The sequence below is a fragment of the Aptenodytes patagonicus genome, chromosome 9 (genome assembly GCF_965638725.1).
Source record: "Aptenodytes patagonicus chromosome 9, bAptPat1.pri.cur, whole genome shotgun sequence".
Classification (NCBI taxonomy): domain Eukaryota; kingdom Metazoa; phylum Chordata; class Aves; order Sphenisciformes; family Spheniscidae; genus Aptenodytes; species Aptenodytes patagonicus.
Genome location: NC_134957.1, coordinates 20,319,563 through 20,335,568, shown reverse-complemented (window position 1 = coordinate 20,335,568; position 16,006 = coordinate 20,319,563). Strand labels below are relative to the sequence as shown.

At 43.4% G+C, this 16,006-nt stretch overlaps 1 protein-coding gene across 1 annotated transcript in view; it reads left to right on the top strand.

The window, feature by feature from the left end:
• Window positions 1-14,232, top strand: part of COL4A6 (collagen type IV alpha 6 chain) — a 145,671-nt gene extending 131,439 nt beyond the window's left edge. The window contains exons 28-45 of the mRNA XM_076347367.1: window positions 146-316; window positions 1,014-1,157; window positions 1,442-1,567; window positions 1,881-2,062; window positions 2,332-2,395; window positions 2,926-3,000; window positions 3,405-3,512; window positions 4,296-4,403; window positions 4,830-4,901; window positions 6,187-6,312; window positions 6,666-6,782; window positions 7,602-7,763; window positions 8,720-8,818; window positions 9,097-9,243; window positions 10,967-11,083; window positions 11,840-12,031; window positions 12,265-12,551; window positions 13,209-14,232. Of these exons, the coding sequence (XP_076203482.1) occupies window positions 146-316; window positions 1,014-1,157; window positions 1,442-1,567; window positions 1,881-2,062; window positions 2,332-2,395; window positions 2,926-3,000; window positions 3,405-3,512; window positions 4,296-4,403; window positions 4,830-4,901; window positions 6,187-6,312; window positions 6,666-6,782; window positions 7,602-7,763; window positions 8,720-8,818; window positions 9,097-9,243; window positions 10,967-11,083; window positions 11,840-12,031; window positions 12,265-12,551; window positions 13,209-13,469 (2,558 nt within the window). The 3' untranslated portion in view covers window positions 13,470-14,232. The remainder of the gene's footprint in view (window positions 1-145; window positions 317-1,013; window positions 1,158-1,441; window positions 1,568-1,880; window positions 2,063-2,331; window positions 2,396-2,925; window positions 3,001-3,404; window positions 3,513-4,295; window positions 4,404-4,829; window positions 4,902-6,186; window positions 6,313-6,665; window positions 6,783-7,601; window positions 7,764-8,719; window positions 8,819-9,096; window positions 9,244-10,966; window positions 11,084-11,839; window positions 12,032-12,264; window positions 12,552-13,208) is intronic.
• The last annotated feature ends 1,774 nt before the right edge of the window (window positions 14,233-16,006 follow it).

The window sequence follows — 16,006 nt, the reverse complement described above, 5'->3', positions numbered from 1 at the left end:
TGCCTTCTAGTAGGCTGCGTGTGCCATAAGGTCCACGTGTCATATTAAAAACAATGCCGTGTTTAAAGAGTTTGGGAAGCTGTCCACAAATTGTGCTAGTGTTTGTGTGACATAATCTATTGAGTTCTTTCTTGTATTGATTCAGGACTTCCTGGAGCCAAAGGCTTGACTGGAGATGTAGGTCCACAAGGCCCTGCTGGTATGAAAGGCTTCCCAGGTCTTGAAGGTGCTCCAGGATCTCCTGGGGAAAGAGGATTCTTAGGGCCACCTGGGCCTTTTGGTCAAGATGGACATCCAGGTTTCTCAGGGCCAAAAGGTATGTGTTCCACTAGGGGAATAGTCTGAGATTACTGTGCCCACAAAAAAATAGCCTTGTTAATACTGATTTTAGGCCCAACTTGTCAGAAGAGAATGAATTCCCAACTAGTGTTGGAATGCATTTGTTTTGCTGCTGAGTTATGAATTACGAATGATGGACTTATCAAATCATAGTCATAAGGAGATCCATCTTAAAGGACATGGGCCCTTATGGACAAAGGATCATGTAAATCAAGATAGAAAGACAAGAAAATTGAAGAAATGAGGAACAGTGAGTGAAATTTATAGAACGGAGAGAATGAAGCACAAACCAAATGGGAAGTAAAAATTTACAATCTTTATGGTCATTAAGCACCAATATAGTAGTTGATTACTTGGAGAATTCTGTGTTATTTTGGGCGGAGAGCAATAGAGCTATGTAACTGCATATTGCTCTCTTGGAAATTGATGGGGTTTTGCTCTCCAGTGGAAGCAGGACCAGGCTCTCAAAGGTGAACTGAAAAGTGCTGGTTGAAAGTGTCATGAGTGGAGATCCATGAGAGAAGTGGCTGCGCTGTGCTTGCGCCATGAAGTTTTACTACTCAGATTTGGGTGATTGGCCAGACCCATGCTGCCTCTACCTGCCATCTAGGTGGGTATGCAGTGTACCAGAAGAGACTAATTTTCCCTTTCTACTTCTCAACTTTTCTATACAGGCGAGAAAGGGTCTTCTGGCCTGCTTGGTTTCCCTGGCATGCCAGGCCTGTCTGGTGTCCCTGGAGTGAATGGGTTTAAGGGAACTCCTGGTGCAACTGGAGGACAAGGGAGCCCTGGAGTTCTGGGACTCCAAGGTCAAAAAGGTGAGAAACAGCTGAAAGGCTTTTGCTGGCTGTGCAGCAGAGGGACTGAGGAGACCCTTCTGAGATGTCTGCATATTTAATGTTTTCTTCTAAGTACTGTGTTCTTTTCTTCCTTGTGAAATACTTTGGCCTGGTTGCCAAAGGTGCTGAGCACTTACTGATGAATTTGCATCAGGAGACATCGAAGTTCTGTTTTTGTCTGCCAGCTTCTAGTGTTGTAGTGTTATACCATTTCTCTGTTAGATTGTTTTGAAAGAAGATTTCCTGACTTCTTATTTCTTCAGGTGATAGAGGTGATGTAGGTCCACCTGGTCTTCCTGTTCTTGGGCCTCCAGAACAGGCACTGCAATTCAAAGGAAACAAAGGAGATCCTGGATTAGCTGGACTTGGAGGATTCCCTGGACCTAGAGGTATTTCACAACATTGTAGTTAGTTGCCAGTATCAGTTGTTCAGTAACTGTGCTTATTCTCAGTGGAGTATGGTCTGTCCTTTTGATAGCGCCTGCAATATTATTTTCTGTTCTGCCATTCACATTCTACCAAGATTTGCATATGGCAATTCTGAATTTTGAGAAAACAATTTTCCTTTGAAGTTCTGTTCTGCAGAGCTAATGCCATCCCTTCCTCCTCTTTAAGGGGAGCTTTGGGTAACAGGTCAATTGGCCCAAATAAGCTGAATTGTCTGTATTATGAAATGAAATTACTCTCTGTTGTATAACCCAGGTGATAAAGGAATCGCAGGAAGCCGTGGACAGCCTGGTCTCCCTGGTCCAACTGGGTCCGCAAGCAAAGAGAGAGGTTTTCGTGGTGACCCAGGCTTCCCTGGTCCACCTGGACAGCCTGGGCTGCCAGGACAGAAGGGTACACATGGTATCATAGGATTTCCAGGAATGCCAGGAGAGAGGGTAAATACCTTCTTAAGTTTCTTCGTCTTATCTAAGTGCTCTTAGGAAAATCCTGTGTTCTAATTGGTACTCCTGTAGCAAAGCAGCAGAAGCTGGCAAGATTTTTCCTTACAAAACTTCCAGATTGTTTTTGTTTGGCTCATACTGTTGAATGACACTTTGGATAGTATTTCTTCTTACAGCTTTGCTGTCTGTTATCCCACATGACCCAAACTTGGAACAGCAAGAATAAAAAGCAAAGGCTAATTTTGGGTTGCTTTTTTTTTCAGGGTTCAGATGGTATCACAGGAACACTTGGATTCCCAGGTCCTATTGGCCTCCCTGGTCCAAAGGGTAAGAAATCTTTCATGGTGTACATGGTCTTTCAGTACACACATTCCTAATATTCCTGACTAAAATGAATGAGTAGTGTTCTAGAAGTGACGGTGCTCTCCAGTGACTGGCTCCGAAGTACATGTCCCCTTGTAAGGGGCTTCATTCAGATGAGACCAGTCCCAAGCCAAATGCCTAAATACTTTATGGTCCTTTGAAAGTTTGGCCACAGCACTGTGTGAAGCATGTTGGACAGTACGAGAGGCACCCTTCTCTCTCGACCTCTTGTGTCAAAGTATAAAGGGCAGGATATTGTGGAGTTACCCATAAATGTTTGTCTCGTCATGCATTTGCATGAGTGAATTTGCATCCATTGCTGTTTATAAGCATTTTCACACTCAGGTACATCACTTACTGTTGTCTTTGTTTGCTCCATGGATTTGAAGTATAGGCAAGGTTTGTTTTCATAGACAAGGCTGTTGAGCAGCCCTGAAAACTGCTCCCCACAGTCAATTAGGGAATGGCCTCCCCACCTTGTCTTTCTTTTCCAGGTGACCAGGGAGAGCCTGCTGGCATTTCTGGCATTGCTGGAGCAAAAGGAGAGCGAGGGGACCCGGGGTTCCCAGGTAAAGTAGCCCTTGATTGCTCACTTCAAGAATGAAAAATTCTAGAGATTAACCAGGATAGCATTGCCCAATTTGGGTATTTTTGTAATCTGTAAATTTAAATACTTTACTACTCTCCTGGAAGTGAGATTCGAGGAATCTGGAATCCAGGTGGGGCACAAATCTGGATGATAATGAACATGTCCGAGAACAGCCCAATTCTAATGCTGGGTCCCACTTCACTTCTTGAGGAGGAACTTGTGAACTTGCACTGGTATTTGGCATCCAGGGAGTCCAGTCCAGGGCCCAGACCATGGCTAAGCAGACACAAGTGCTGCAGCCTCAACATAACGTTTCTCATTCTCTTCACGCCTTCCTCCAGTTTGACTTGTGCTCTAGCATGCTGTCTGTTTTTATCCTTTCAGGAGAGAGAGGGAGAGAAGGACTCAAGGGTGAACCAGGCTACCCAGGAAACACTGGGGTGAACGGACTCAAAGGCGGCCCAGGAGATCTTGGCCAAGAAGGACCAGCAGGTACTGGACTAGGCATCTACGTTCTGCAGTTCATGGTGTGACTATGGAACAACCTCACCTTGTTGTTTCCTTAGCCCTGGTTGCCCTGTCTCAGCTGAGGCTTAAACAAGAAGGTTGACAAGAAGGTGGGAATTTTCTCTGACACTAGTGTAAGGTGTCACCTCGTCCTGTCATGACCGATCATGTGGGTCAACCATGTGGTGAATCCTGCACAGTGGAAACCTAAAGGAATTCCTTTAACAAATAGGGAAGACCTCAGTTAGATACAAGCAGTAGCAGCTTATTTGCAGCTGCTTATGGGCAAGGCTGCTCTAAAATCTTCTGTTGCAACACTTCTGTCCGTTCCCTCTCTAGAGCCAAACCTGCCCAGAAGGATAGCTACACGTGTCTTTGGGTAGTGGTGTAACTAGGAGGTAGATTCTCAAATTGTTATCAAGATTAAAGATGGGAGAACCGTGAAAGTCGTTACTGGAATATTTTATTTGAAAAACAATTTAAGTAGTTATGCAGTATGTGAATTGTTCCAGTGTGTCACTTGGTAGATGATGAAGAATGTCGTTGCTATGATTTAAAAAAAAAAAAAAGCTATCAAATAAATAGCCTGATAAGTGCTATGCTAGTAGTGGTAGTGAGGAGAGATTTGGATCTGGTTTTGCTTTATCTAAATAGCAATTTATTCACCCATCTTATGAGTTAAGTGCAGGAACAGAAGCTGTAAGATGGAGCTGTGAGCTGTTCCATCCTGAATGTGTAGCACAGGAACATTTTTTTGCTTGTTTTTAGGAATCCCTGGAAACGCTGGGCTGAGAGGAATCCCTGGGCCACCAGGACCTCCAGGGCAGCCAGGATCTGTCGGATTCCCTGGAGCTCGTGGAACAGCAGGACCTAAAGGTATATCTGGAGCCTGCACATGGGGGGAGAAACTGGGTCAGAAAACCAGTGTTTTGGCCAAGTATATCACAGCAGGCAGGCAGCACTCTTATGTGTGGGACAGCTGTGCGTGGGAAATCAGCTCATTTCTTGGCAATGTTAGTGCAGGCACCAGCTGCTAGAAATGAGCAGAGGAGTGGTTGGAAAGGGAGAGGCTCTCACTGGATTTGGATCACTGATGGGTGTTCACTGAGGGTAAAACTGGTGAGAGCAGTGGGAAGAGTTTCCATGAAGGGGGCCTGCGTGAAGGAAGACTTTACATACTGTGTCCCCCTGTGTGTCAGGTTTCTCATATATGTTGTAGTCTCCATGAAACTTCTTATGCATTTCCACCTGACTAGATTATTTGCTTATTTGCTCACTTATGTGTTCGCAATGTCTCTTCAGGGTTTCATGGATTTCCAGGTTTAAATGGTCTGAATGGCTTGCCAGGCACAAAAGGGTCTCCTGGAACACCAGGTAAAGGAAATGTGTAGTAGAAGTGTCATAGCTGGGGAAATGCGTACGCTGGTCCATCGTGAGAGCAGTGATCCCCACAAAATGCCCCTATTTCACCCAGTTCTGGATTTAATTATAACCTGAAGAAAAACCTTAGGATACTGAATGTGCATGAACAAATTCTTCTCTAATGCTAGTAAGAATAAGATGCAGCCTGTGGAGTAAAGAGGCTTTTCTGGTGATGGTTGTCCTTGAATTCCTGAAGGACTGTGTCAGTGCTGGAAAGTCGATGGAATGAAATCATAAAACTCTTCCTTTTCTAACGGATGTTTGATTTTAGCAGGGCAGCATCAAATGCTTGCTTTGAGTTGGGCTTAGCGATGGCATATTTCCTTACTGCTTTCCATAGCCCTCCATTAGATAGAGCTCAAGAAAGGCATCAGTAAAATCAGAAGCTGATTTATTTGATTAGATTCTGGATTCTGCTTTTGGGAAGCTTCTGCTGGATTTTTTCATATTTTTAATCATATGAAATAGAATGTGGTTCTGTTTTGCAAACAGTGTTTTACTAAATGTAAAGAGGTGGAGAAAGACCTTTCCAAAGAGACTTGTTTAGTTACAGTCATCTTCTAAAGCAGCACTTAAAATTTGTGACAGACATTTTATGCATGAAAATGGACCAAGTCTTGATGTGTACAACTCAAACAATACCTGTGTTTTCTTTGTTTAAAACATTCTCTATTGGAAGGTAATGATTTACAGCATATAGATCCTCCACAATTTTCCTATCTGAGAGAGCTGCTTAGTATTTACTCTTACCATGGTGACATGCTGAACACCTCCCTGCAGCTCTTCCTGGGAGCCTCTGCCCTGCACCACTTGTGCCTCAGTGTGTCTTCTGCAGTAGTCTGTGGAAACTGATCTCTCCATGTTGGAGCATGAAGCCCACTAGATTATTTAAAGACCAGAAGCTTGAGTCTATGTTGCATCCTCTTGCGAGATACAGCATACAGGCTGGCAGGCAAATCCTGTCACAGGAGTGCTATGCCCACATCCTTGTGCAAGAGCTTGTGGGAAGACCAGAGCAGTCATACGCTTCTCTCTCAGCATCTTGCAGATTGTTTAAATTCACTCTGCACAACCAGAGTAGCACATGAGGCACCAAATCTCTTTCTGTTGGTCTACTGAAAACAGCAGAGAGTAGTAAATGGTTAATTTTTTATTACAACTCAGTTTGTGTAATAATTTAACTGCTATTAGGCAATTTGAATAGGCTCTCTTATCTTTGTTAACCATGTTTAATTAGGTCTGAGTGAAGCTGGACTGAAAGGCCCTGCAGGTCTCCCAGGTCCGAAGGGTGAAGGAGGTTCTCCAGGCTTGGGTAGAGGAGCTCTAGGATTCCCTGGACCAAAAGGCTCAGCAGGAGACATGGGTAAATACTGATGTTCTGGAAGCCCAGCAGGATGTATTGCAGCTCAGGTTAATGGGTTGCACGGTCAGCAGAATTACCAGAGAACTCCTAAAGCCACAGAGGTGGTTAGTAGTTTGACAGGTAAACGCTAAATCTGTGATGTGCCTATATATTTGAGAAACAGTTGGTTACATAGTTCTCACAGTGTCTATACCTCTCCTGAGCAGCAGGATATAGTAATTTTTCCCCTCGTGTAGTAAGATGTCTCTGTTCTCCTCAGTGTAAATGCTACTCAGCCACTACTTCTGTCCATGTCTGTGAAGATCACTGAAGAGTTTTGGGTACACTCTCTCACTTTATATTTCTTATTCTAGGTCCCCCTGGTCCTGTGGGACTGCCTGGCTTGCCAGGAACACCTGGAGCTTCTCTTCCTTCTGATATACATGGGAGACCTGGGGATGCTGGCCATCCAGGAACTGATGGGAGTTCAGGTGTGAAGAGAGTGGACTAGCTAAGGGGATTTCTGTTTCTTTATGTGCTTCCTTTGAAGAGCTCTGAGGGGAAATGACTTGGATGAGTACTGTCACTTTAATAACCTGGGGTTTAGATCAGGGATCGAGAATGAGAAGATGTGTTTTCAATTCCTGCTATTGAATCCTGATTTGATTTAGCCTGTTATTAAAGCTCTCTAGCCTATATTCATTTCACCTATTGTGGTACTGAAGACAGACTTGGGCACTAAGGTAGGTACTTAAGTCCAGTGTAGTACGTCTAAATTTGGACACCAGCTCCATTTTGGACTGTGGTTTCCACAGCTGTAATCATAGGCTCTGTGTAAAGTTTAGAAGTCTCCTGTGTGAGCTGGGAGGCAGCAAAGCTTCATTGCTACTTAGAGGTACATAAGAAGCACTTGCTGTAGGGTTGACAGCAAGTATAGTTTGAAAGATTTGTCATGATGGCATTGGTACCCATTCAGTACCTCACAGCCTTGTTGGAGAGGCTGAGACTCTAAGCCTTTCCCTGGCCAAGGATTTGAAGCCATTACTCTCATTCTTCTAGGGAATGTCTGAGTCACCAGGCTAGCTACCAGGTGGGGCAAGGGCTATGCTCAGGCCCAGAATTTGAAGCTAAGTTACTGTGGTTAAAAGAATTTAAAAGTTTGTGAGACCTAAGTGGATATAAGCGGGTGGGGTCTGGTTCTTCTCCTTCGGGAGGAGGGGACACCCCTGGAAATATAGACACCCAAACAATGACTGTCCTCTAGAAAGATACGCTGGGCAGACTGTGCTAATTAATGCTGTGGTCTCTAGGTCTTCCGGGTCCTCCAGGACCACGAGGGCCCTCTGGCCCAGCTTCTGACCAAGGTGATACAGGCACTCCAGGTTTCCCTGGTGTTCTTGGCTTGCGAGGCATTAAGGGTGACGTGGGACCCACTGGTCCAATTGGACTCCCTGGAGCATCTGGATTCAAAGGTAATCTTGCCTTGAAAGGGTCTGGGTGTGGTTTGGCAGATGTCACCTTGACAGTATGAATGGCTATCATGTGGTTAGTGTGACTGCTTTGAAACAAATCCTCATTCAGGTGTAAGCACAGCTGAGTTTGTTGTCTAAGTCTTACCTTTTGGCCCATGCAGGTTTTACCTACTGACTCCAAAAGCAGCGAAGGGAGGCCAGCTCCAGGTGGTCTTCAGTGTGTCCCTAATGATTTTTTTTCTCTTCTCTTTGTTTTTTTTCTGAGTAGATGATGTCCACATGCTGTGCTTGTCGACTACAGTTACCCACTTGTATATGCTGTCTAGGCAAAGACTGGAGATGCCGTTTCATCCCACCTATCACGTATGCTCAGAGGCATAGTGTGGTGGATTTAGGTCTCCAGAAGAGGCTAAGAGGATTGTAGGAGTTCAGAGATCTTGTTCTTGGCTAAGGCAGGGAGCAGGTTGCTCTCTCTTTGGTCTCTGCCAAAGGAGCCTAGAGGGCAGCTGCAAACAAGAACTCCAGTAGCAGGGTTTCAAAGAAACCGCACAGCTCAAAAGCCAGGAGACAATGGAGAACCATTGCCAGGTGAAGAACTGTATGCTGTCTTCGTAGGCTGGCAGATCCCCATCCCTCTGTGCTGTGCATAGAGATGGATTCCAAATAGAAAAGATGCGTACTCCCCAAACACGTTCCTTGGGTTACCCAAGGAAGGGGAAGAATACTTTCAATAAAGTGTAATTATTTAGCAGTGGAAATTCTTGTCTTGAGGCTCTGCAGCCGTTCTGGACATCAAAATGGGCACAGAGTTTCTTAAGGGTTGTGGTCCCCTCCATCTCAGAGCTGAACTGCTGTTGCCATTGCTGCCGTCAAGTGTGTTTCTCAGTGCCCCAGCCGTGGATCAGAATCAGGACCCTACGCTTAGCCCTGAGGTCTTTAGCTGTGTGTCTTTGCAGGTGTAAGAGGGGACCCTGGCCTTATGGGGATGCCAGGTAAAGATGGGCCTCCGGGGGATCCTGGTTACCCTGGGCTGAAAGGTGAAATGGGCCATCGAGGTGAGTGCTGGAGGATTTGAAAAGCTGCACTTTACTGCACGTGGTTTGGGCTGGGGAAGATTTCATAGCTCCCTTAATGGGCTTATTTGGGGGACTCTTGGTTTCTTAGAGATTGAAATAAATTAGGAAGAGCTTGCCATACCACTTTTTACAAAGATACCCAGTGCTGATGTACTAAGGCAGTCTTAATTTAGCATACTTCTCCTTTGTGTCAGTATTATCATCAAAACTGTGAATTTTTTGTGGGGTACTTACACTGTCATTTGCACTGTGTGCAGGTCTCCCTGGCCAACAAGGGGCTCCAGGTACAACCCCACAGCCAGAAGAAATCACAGCCCCTGCAGGCTTACCTGGTCTGCCAGGAATTGATGGTGTCCCTGGCTTTGATGGAGATCCTGGATTCCAGGGCCCAGCTGGAAAACCAGGTAAAAAGTACACTCAGATCACTGAAATGCTGGCCTTCTGGAAGAACAACACTACTTTCTCAAATGCATTAGGAAGGTTTACAGGTTTTTCTAATAAAGGAAATAATTCCAGCAAAATGCATACAAATATCATGTTTTATTATTATTAGAATGTATTTGATAAATTCTGTACATGCACTTTTATAGTGTTTTTTGATTAGGTTTCCAGAATTAGGTGCAGCAGCCTGTAAGGTAGCTGATATGATACCAGCTTTGGTACTAGCAGGTGGAGTGGTCATGAAAATGATTCACCACTGAGAATTATTTCAACTGTCAATGAAATACTGTAACTGGAGAAGTGCTGGGAACTTCAGCCTGCACCACTTTGTTCATATCGTTTGGCAAAGCAACTCTGGTGGGTCCTGCACCAGTTGGCTCTTCTAGGCCCAGCAAGTCCCCATGATTCCTTTCTTAGCACTGCCATTTAGGCGATTTTTAAATGTTAGTATTCACTTCTATTCATGAAAACTCCTAGAGCAGGAGTTTAGCACCACTTAGCACCAGTCCTTCCCCCTAGATGTTATCATGAATCCCATCACAGTGAATAGAGCTGTGTTAGTTCCTGGCTTCCTGGTGTCAGTTCCTAAAGTGAATAAATGTGCAGGCAGTAAAAGCTGAGAGCACCTTTATTAATACTGGTCAGGCAATCAGGTAACAGATTCTACTGCAGAGCAGTGGAAAAAGAGAAGTTCATTGGGAAATTACCCCTATTTATACTATTTTTAATGCTTAATCTTTACAAAAGTTGTGCAAATGTATTACCCATCTGTTTCCCAGTCATATTTCTTTCTACTAATATTAACCTTCCACATTACTGATCACATGCTAGGTATCTAGCTCCGTGCAATTGCAAAACACCTTCTGTCTCTTCATACTATTTTGTTATATTTTAACTTATACCATCCTGAACACTTACTTAATTGTTCGTTTATCCAATCTGTGCCAGACCTTTCTGGTTTGGGGTCAGGGCAGTCCTGAATGGATTCTAAAGGTCCATAGGCAGGCACCTCCTCTTACATGCCACTACATTCTAAGCCTTTATATTTTGAGCACCCTTCACTGCCCTGAGACTTTTTAAAGATTTGTCAGTCAGATGCTCATCATCAAATATCGGGGGGAGGAGGGGAAAGGTGAATTTAGTTCAGGTCAATGGCTCTAATTTTACATAATATTTAGGCTGAACATCAGGGCCAATTTTCTGGTTTGAAAAAAGGGTGAAATCAAGCAAAAGAAGTGACTTCAAGTCTTAAGCAAAATTTCAGCAAGGTAACTCAATTTTCTTCAGCTACAACAGCTGGCCCATTATACCAGAGGATTCTTGTTTTCACAGTGGCAGGAATCTTGTGAGACAGAGATGAGAGGAGTTCACAGACTTCCACGGCCATCAAATTGAAACCTGAGTCTTAGGTCTGATATGGCTTCAGACTAAAATCAGTAGCTTATCCCAGATCTCAGTGCTGCGTTTTCAGCCTTGTCTAATGTTCAGCTGCACCTCTTGATCCTTTAACAGATAATCAGATCTTGTGGAATCCCTGTATGGAGTTAGTTGTTTGTGACCCCAGCTGTTGAAGAGTGAACTCTCAGCATGGCTGCTGACAACGTATTTCTCTTCTGGAACACGATTGCAGGAGTGAAGGTATTAGTATGAGGAAATAATGATAGTAATAATTGTATTTAATTTCAGGTACAAAAGGTCTGCCAGGAAGATCTGGTTTGAAAGGACGTGATGGTTTACCTGGATCACCTGGCATAGCTGGGGATCCAGGACCTTCAGGTACCCCAGGACCACAAGGATTTGAAGGTAATTTTATGATTTGGGGAGCACAGATCAGAAAGAAGCTATCAGTAGAATTCTGTTTGCCTACAGGTTCTGCAGAGACCCTCCCCAACACCAAATTACCTTAGGAAGACCAGTATGTGATCTTGTGTCTTGTATCTGCAATGAAGTAAATATAATCTTCAGTGAGGAAGATTATGTCACGTCATTGTTGTCTATCACTGCTGGTGTTTCCCTAGGTACAGTTCTGAACATCTTTTCGTTTTAATATTTTGTGGATGTGGGAGTCATCTTGAAGATCTAAAAGAGCAAAATGGTATTCACAGTGAACACAGCTGAGAGGGTTAGATAGTAGAAGAAAGACACAGTGAGAGAGAGGTTTGGATTCTGCCACAGATTGTTGTACAACTTTTGGCCTTTCTGTGTCAAAGGAATATCATCATGAAGAGCACTATAGCAAAAATGAATTTATTAGGTTTTGGTTGGTGCTTTGAGATCCTCAGAATTATTGTACTGTGAGATGTGTGCTAACACATTGGCACCAGAGTTGTTGGGCAAAGAAAGAAAATGAAATGAGGTAGGAAATAGGTGGTTGCTACTGTGAAATGACTGCTTTTAGAACTGATAAGTCCAGTTATTCATATAACAACCATCAAAACTTGGGCTCCTCATTGTACAAGACTGACATAAACACAGTGACAGCAATGCCAAAATCAGGTATAGAGCCAGCTGATGTCCACACTGCGTATTAGTAATAGCGACTCCTTTTCTGTCTTTTAGGTGTTGCCGGAAAGCCGGGCTCACTTGGTTTGCCAGGAATGCCTGGTCGGAGCGTGGGCGTTGGATACACTTTAGTGAAGCACAGTCAATCAGACCAAATCCCACCTTGTCCCATAGGAATGAATAAGCTCTGGGACGGCTACAGCTTATTGTACGTGGAGGGGCAGGAAAAGTCACACAACCAGGATCTTGGTGAGTTGACAGAATTCTCTCAGGCATAAACAATGTAGGCCAAAATCCCGTTTCAAAGGAGCAATCTTCATTGGTACCGCAGGCGGTTGTAGTAGAGGTGGTGGAAGTCTGCTTGGCCAGAATCTGTACTGGGAGCAGTGTCACTTGTGCCATCCTCCGCCACTCATGTCTGGTGTGTATGAGTTGGAGCATTTGGCAGATGCTTGGTATGACCGCTTCTCCAATTTTCCCAGGTTTTGCTGGCTCATGTTTGCCTCGCTTCAGCACCATGCCTTTTATTTACTGCAACATCAATGAAGTGTGCTACTACGCCAGCCGAAATGACAAGTCCTACTGGCTCTCCACCACTGCTCCTATCCCCATGATGCCAGTGGACAGTGTTCAGATCCCACAGTACATCAGTCGTTGCTCAGTATGTGAAGCACCTTCCCAGGCTGTGGCTGTGCACAGCCAGGACATCACCATCCCACAGTGTCCCCTTGGTTGGCGCAGCCTATGGATAGGATACTCCTTCCTTATGGTAAGGATACTATTGCTAATGCAAAGGCAGCTTTAAACATTTCTAGATCTCCTCTTTGACTAGGTGACCGAGACTGTATTCTGAGTTGCTTACAGGAAGCTAGAGCCCTGTAGCTTCTTGCCCTGGTGCATTTATTCTTTATCAGCTGGCCTGCTGTGGGCTTTCTGAGTTTGCCCCGTTTAGCTGGCCTTCTCACCTGTACTGCTCAAGTTCAGTAGTAACATTGATGCAGTAGTTCTGTACTGCCACAGATCATCTTTGTTCTTCAAACCTTTAAATGTGGAAACGCTAATTAAGCTACAGCATTGTCTTAATCCCCTCTCTCAGTGGAAAAAGTAGAACATTTTCCATTGCACTCTCCTAGAAGCTCATTAGTTTAAGATTGTTAGAAAAGTGTGAAGTCAGCATTATTGTTTCCAAATTGTCCCAGCTTGCAAGTGAAAAGCTGGTTTTCCATTATACCAGGCCTGTATATTCAGCCTAAGTACATTCCTTTGCTGCTTCACCTCTAGCCCCGACTCAAAAGACAGACAGACATAGCCAAGGCATAATTTTGGTTGCCTGTTTTACTCCTTTTGATAATGGAACTGGAGGACTCCCCTGTTTACCTCCCATTCTGTTCTTTTGAACTCATTTAAATTGACATCTTTATTTCAGCATACTGCGGCTGGTGCAGAAGGTGGAGGTCAGTCCCTTGTCTCACCCGGTTCTTGCCTGGAGGATTTCCGTGCTACTCCATTCATTGAATGCCAGGGTGCTAGGGGAACGTGCCATTACTTTGCAAACAAATACAGCTTCTGGCTGACGACTGTTGAACAGTCGCAGCAGTTTGTCAGTGCTCCTCCCTCAGAAACTCTGAAAGCAGGACAGCTTCGAACAAGGGTCAGCCGTTGCCAAGTGTGCATGAAGAATTTGTAGTAACAAAAATGCAGTAACATTAACAGCCTTTGTTACCTAAGACTAGACATCACTGATGTGAAGAAGGATAAATTCATAAACCTGTTTTGTGTGTGGTTGATGGGTGAATCAAGACAGCCAGAATTCTACAAAAATGGAGTGTCAAGTCCAGGAGTTTGACTTTGACTGCACACAGAGGAGGAAAAGACCAGTGCTCTGGAACCTCTTTTTTTTATGGAACATGGTGCTATGCTTTTACTTCAGTGGGGTTTTTTTCCCTCATTTATGGCTACCTCAGAAAGTCTCTGCGAGTTCCTTATTCAGACCGAAGAGTAACTGATGTCTCACATTACACCGCTCCTCTGTCCGAGGCACATGCCAATCATCAAGAGAGACTTTTCAAAAGTTATGCTTTATTAGTGTCTTTGCAAACAGTATTTGGTCTAGTGTAAGGGAATGAAGACTCATTCTCCTGTGAAATACAGAGCTAGCTAAAATTTATCAGTGTATTGTAGGTGACTTAGAAAGACTAAGCATTACTGGTTGATAACTGACTTCCTTAGGAAGACTCAAAGATTAATTTGTTTTGCTTTCCTTATTAAACAGATGGGATGTTCTTTCCTCCAGTGACAGGTAATCAATTCTAATCCAGACTCTCATCCACGGTTGACTTTAAAGAGCTACCCCAGTGGAAAACGCAGTTTTTGATGTGAAGCTGAATCCAAAACACCTCTATCATTTTTCATAGCTTTCTATTGAAATATATTCCAGGTTACAATGTCTACTTCAAGGTCTGTGCTTACCTTCTTGCAGTCAAATGATGTGCAGCCACCAGAAACATTTCATTACTATGAACGTAAATTTCCTTTCTGAGGTAGCCTCGGCACACTTGTTTTGTCATTATTCAAGCTGTGTGTATTTGAAAAGTAGAGGCTTTACTAGATAGCATGCAAGCTTATGCAAACACACAAGTAAGCAGTTATGGGATGTACATTTTTTCCTTCTACAGTCACGATGTGCTGTGTACTCCTTCCTCTGGGCTTTATTTCTGTTAGTTTAAAAAATTCTATTTTTAGTATACGCACTGTTAACCAGTCACACTTTCCTTCAGGGCATAATTAAAGAGAAGTGCCACTAATTGTATTATCCTTGCATATTTTGAGGGAAAGCCGTGAAACAGGTATGCTAATACATATATAATGAATTCATTTAGTTGGACTAAAGTTATTATTATCAACTTCTCTAGAGTAAAGCATATGAAATCCTTATATATTGACATTCCAGGACATTTGAAAGAAGTGCCTTGCAAATACACTATCGCCTTGGCTTAAAAATCTTTAAGACAGAATCGTCCAGAAAATTATTACTAATGCAAGACAGACATTATTTTAAAGTAGTATTTCTTTACTAGGTTCTAGGGCTTTAGCTCTATTCAGCAAAGTACTTAAGAACATGCATACTTTTAAGCAGGTAATATTTTTACCTTTAATGATTATTTACATGCATAATACAATATTATCTTCCTAGATCGGGGTCAGAGAGCTCTGCATGTTCTGGAGTTGAACCACACTGGAGATGAGCGGGGAGTTTGTGAAGAACAATTTAGTCTTTCATTTAACTTATTTCTAATTGTGAAAGACTTGCAACTGCTTTGGATGTATCTTGCAAATATCTTTAAGGCATTTTAATGCTCCTGGGTGGCAATCCTTTTATGCAGAATATTCAGTCTACTTCTTAGCTGTCCCAGCACAGATCATTGTATTTCCATCTTGGGTTATGCACATGCAACTTTAAAACACTGTGTGCACACAGTGAAGCTCACTACTTTTTGAAAATTTGTGCAAATAACTGGCAAACTACAATGAATTTTTCAGCCGTTGGGCTCCCATGCTGCTATAAAAAGGAGCGTCAATCAGGTATTGTGTCTACAGGGACTTGGTTTTATTTTTGAACACGGACACGTGCAAATACAATGTTTTTTTTTTCCAGGATCAGAGCCTTATGCATTTTAAGCACCGCTATCTTTAGGGAGCGGCTTCTATTGCAGTAACCTGGCTCTACTCCTGTCAACATCCAAACTTCCATCAAGTTCAACAAGCCCAGCCTTTTCCCACACAAGCCGTTCTCTGTCAGGTGCACGGGGTGGGAATTCCAATCACCAGCCATTCTTCCCTCAGCCCCACTTTCATAAATCTGTTTACCCCCACCAAGAATACTTCTTGAAGAGGTCTGCAGGGCCAAGACCTCCTCTCTGAAGAGTGTTTACATAACAGCTAAGAGCTATGTGGGGAGTAAGTATACTGTACTCCACTGATTTTTTTATTATTATTTTTTAACTTAGGTGCCTCCTTTTTTTTTTTTAGCAGTTACTGCTTGAGACTGAGCATTTCAGAGCAAGGGCTTCATTTTCGTCTGTGGGGAGGAGAGGACTACAATCGCTGTTACATGAACAATAAGTTCATGCTTTGTTTTAAAAAAAATATGCAGCTAATCCATGGGGAGGGGAAGAAAATGATATTTTTTCTAAGTGTATAGTTTCCAAACTGTGGATAATAAAC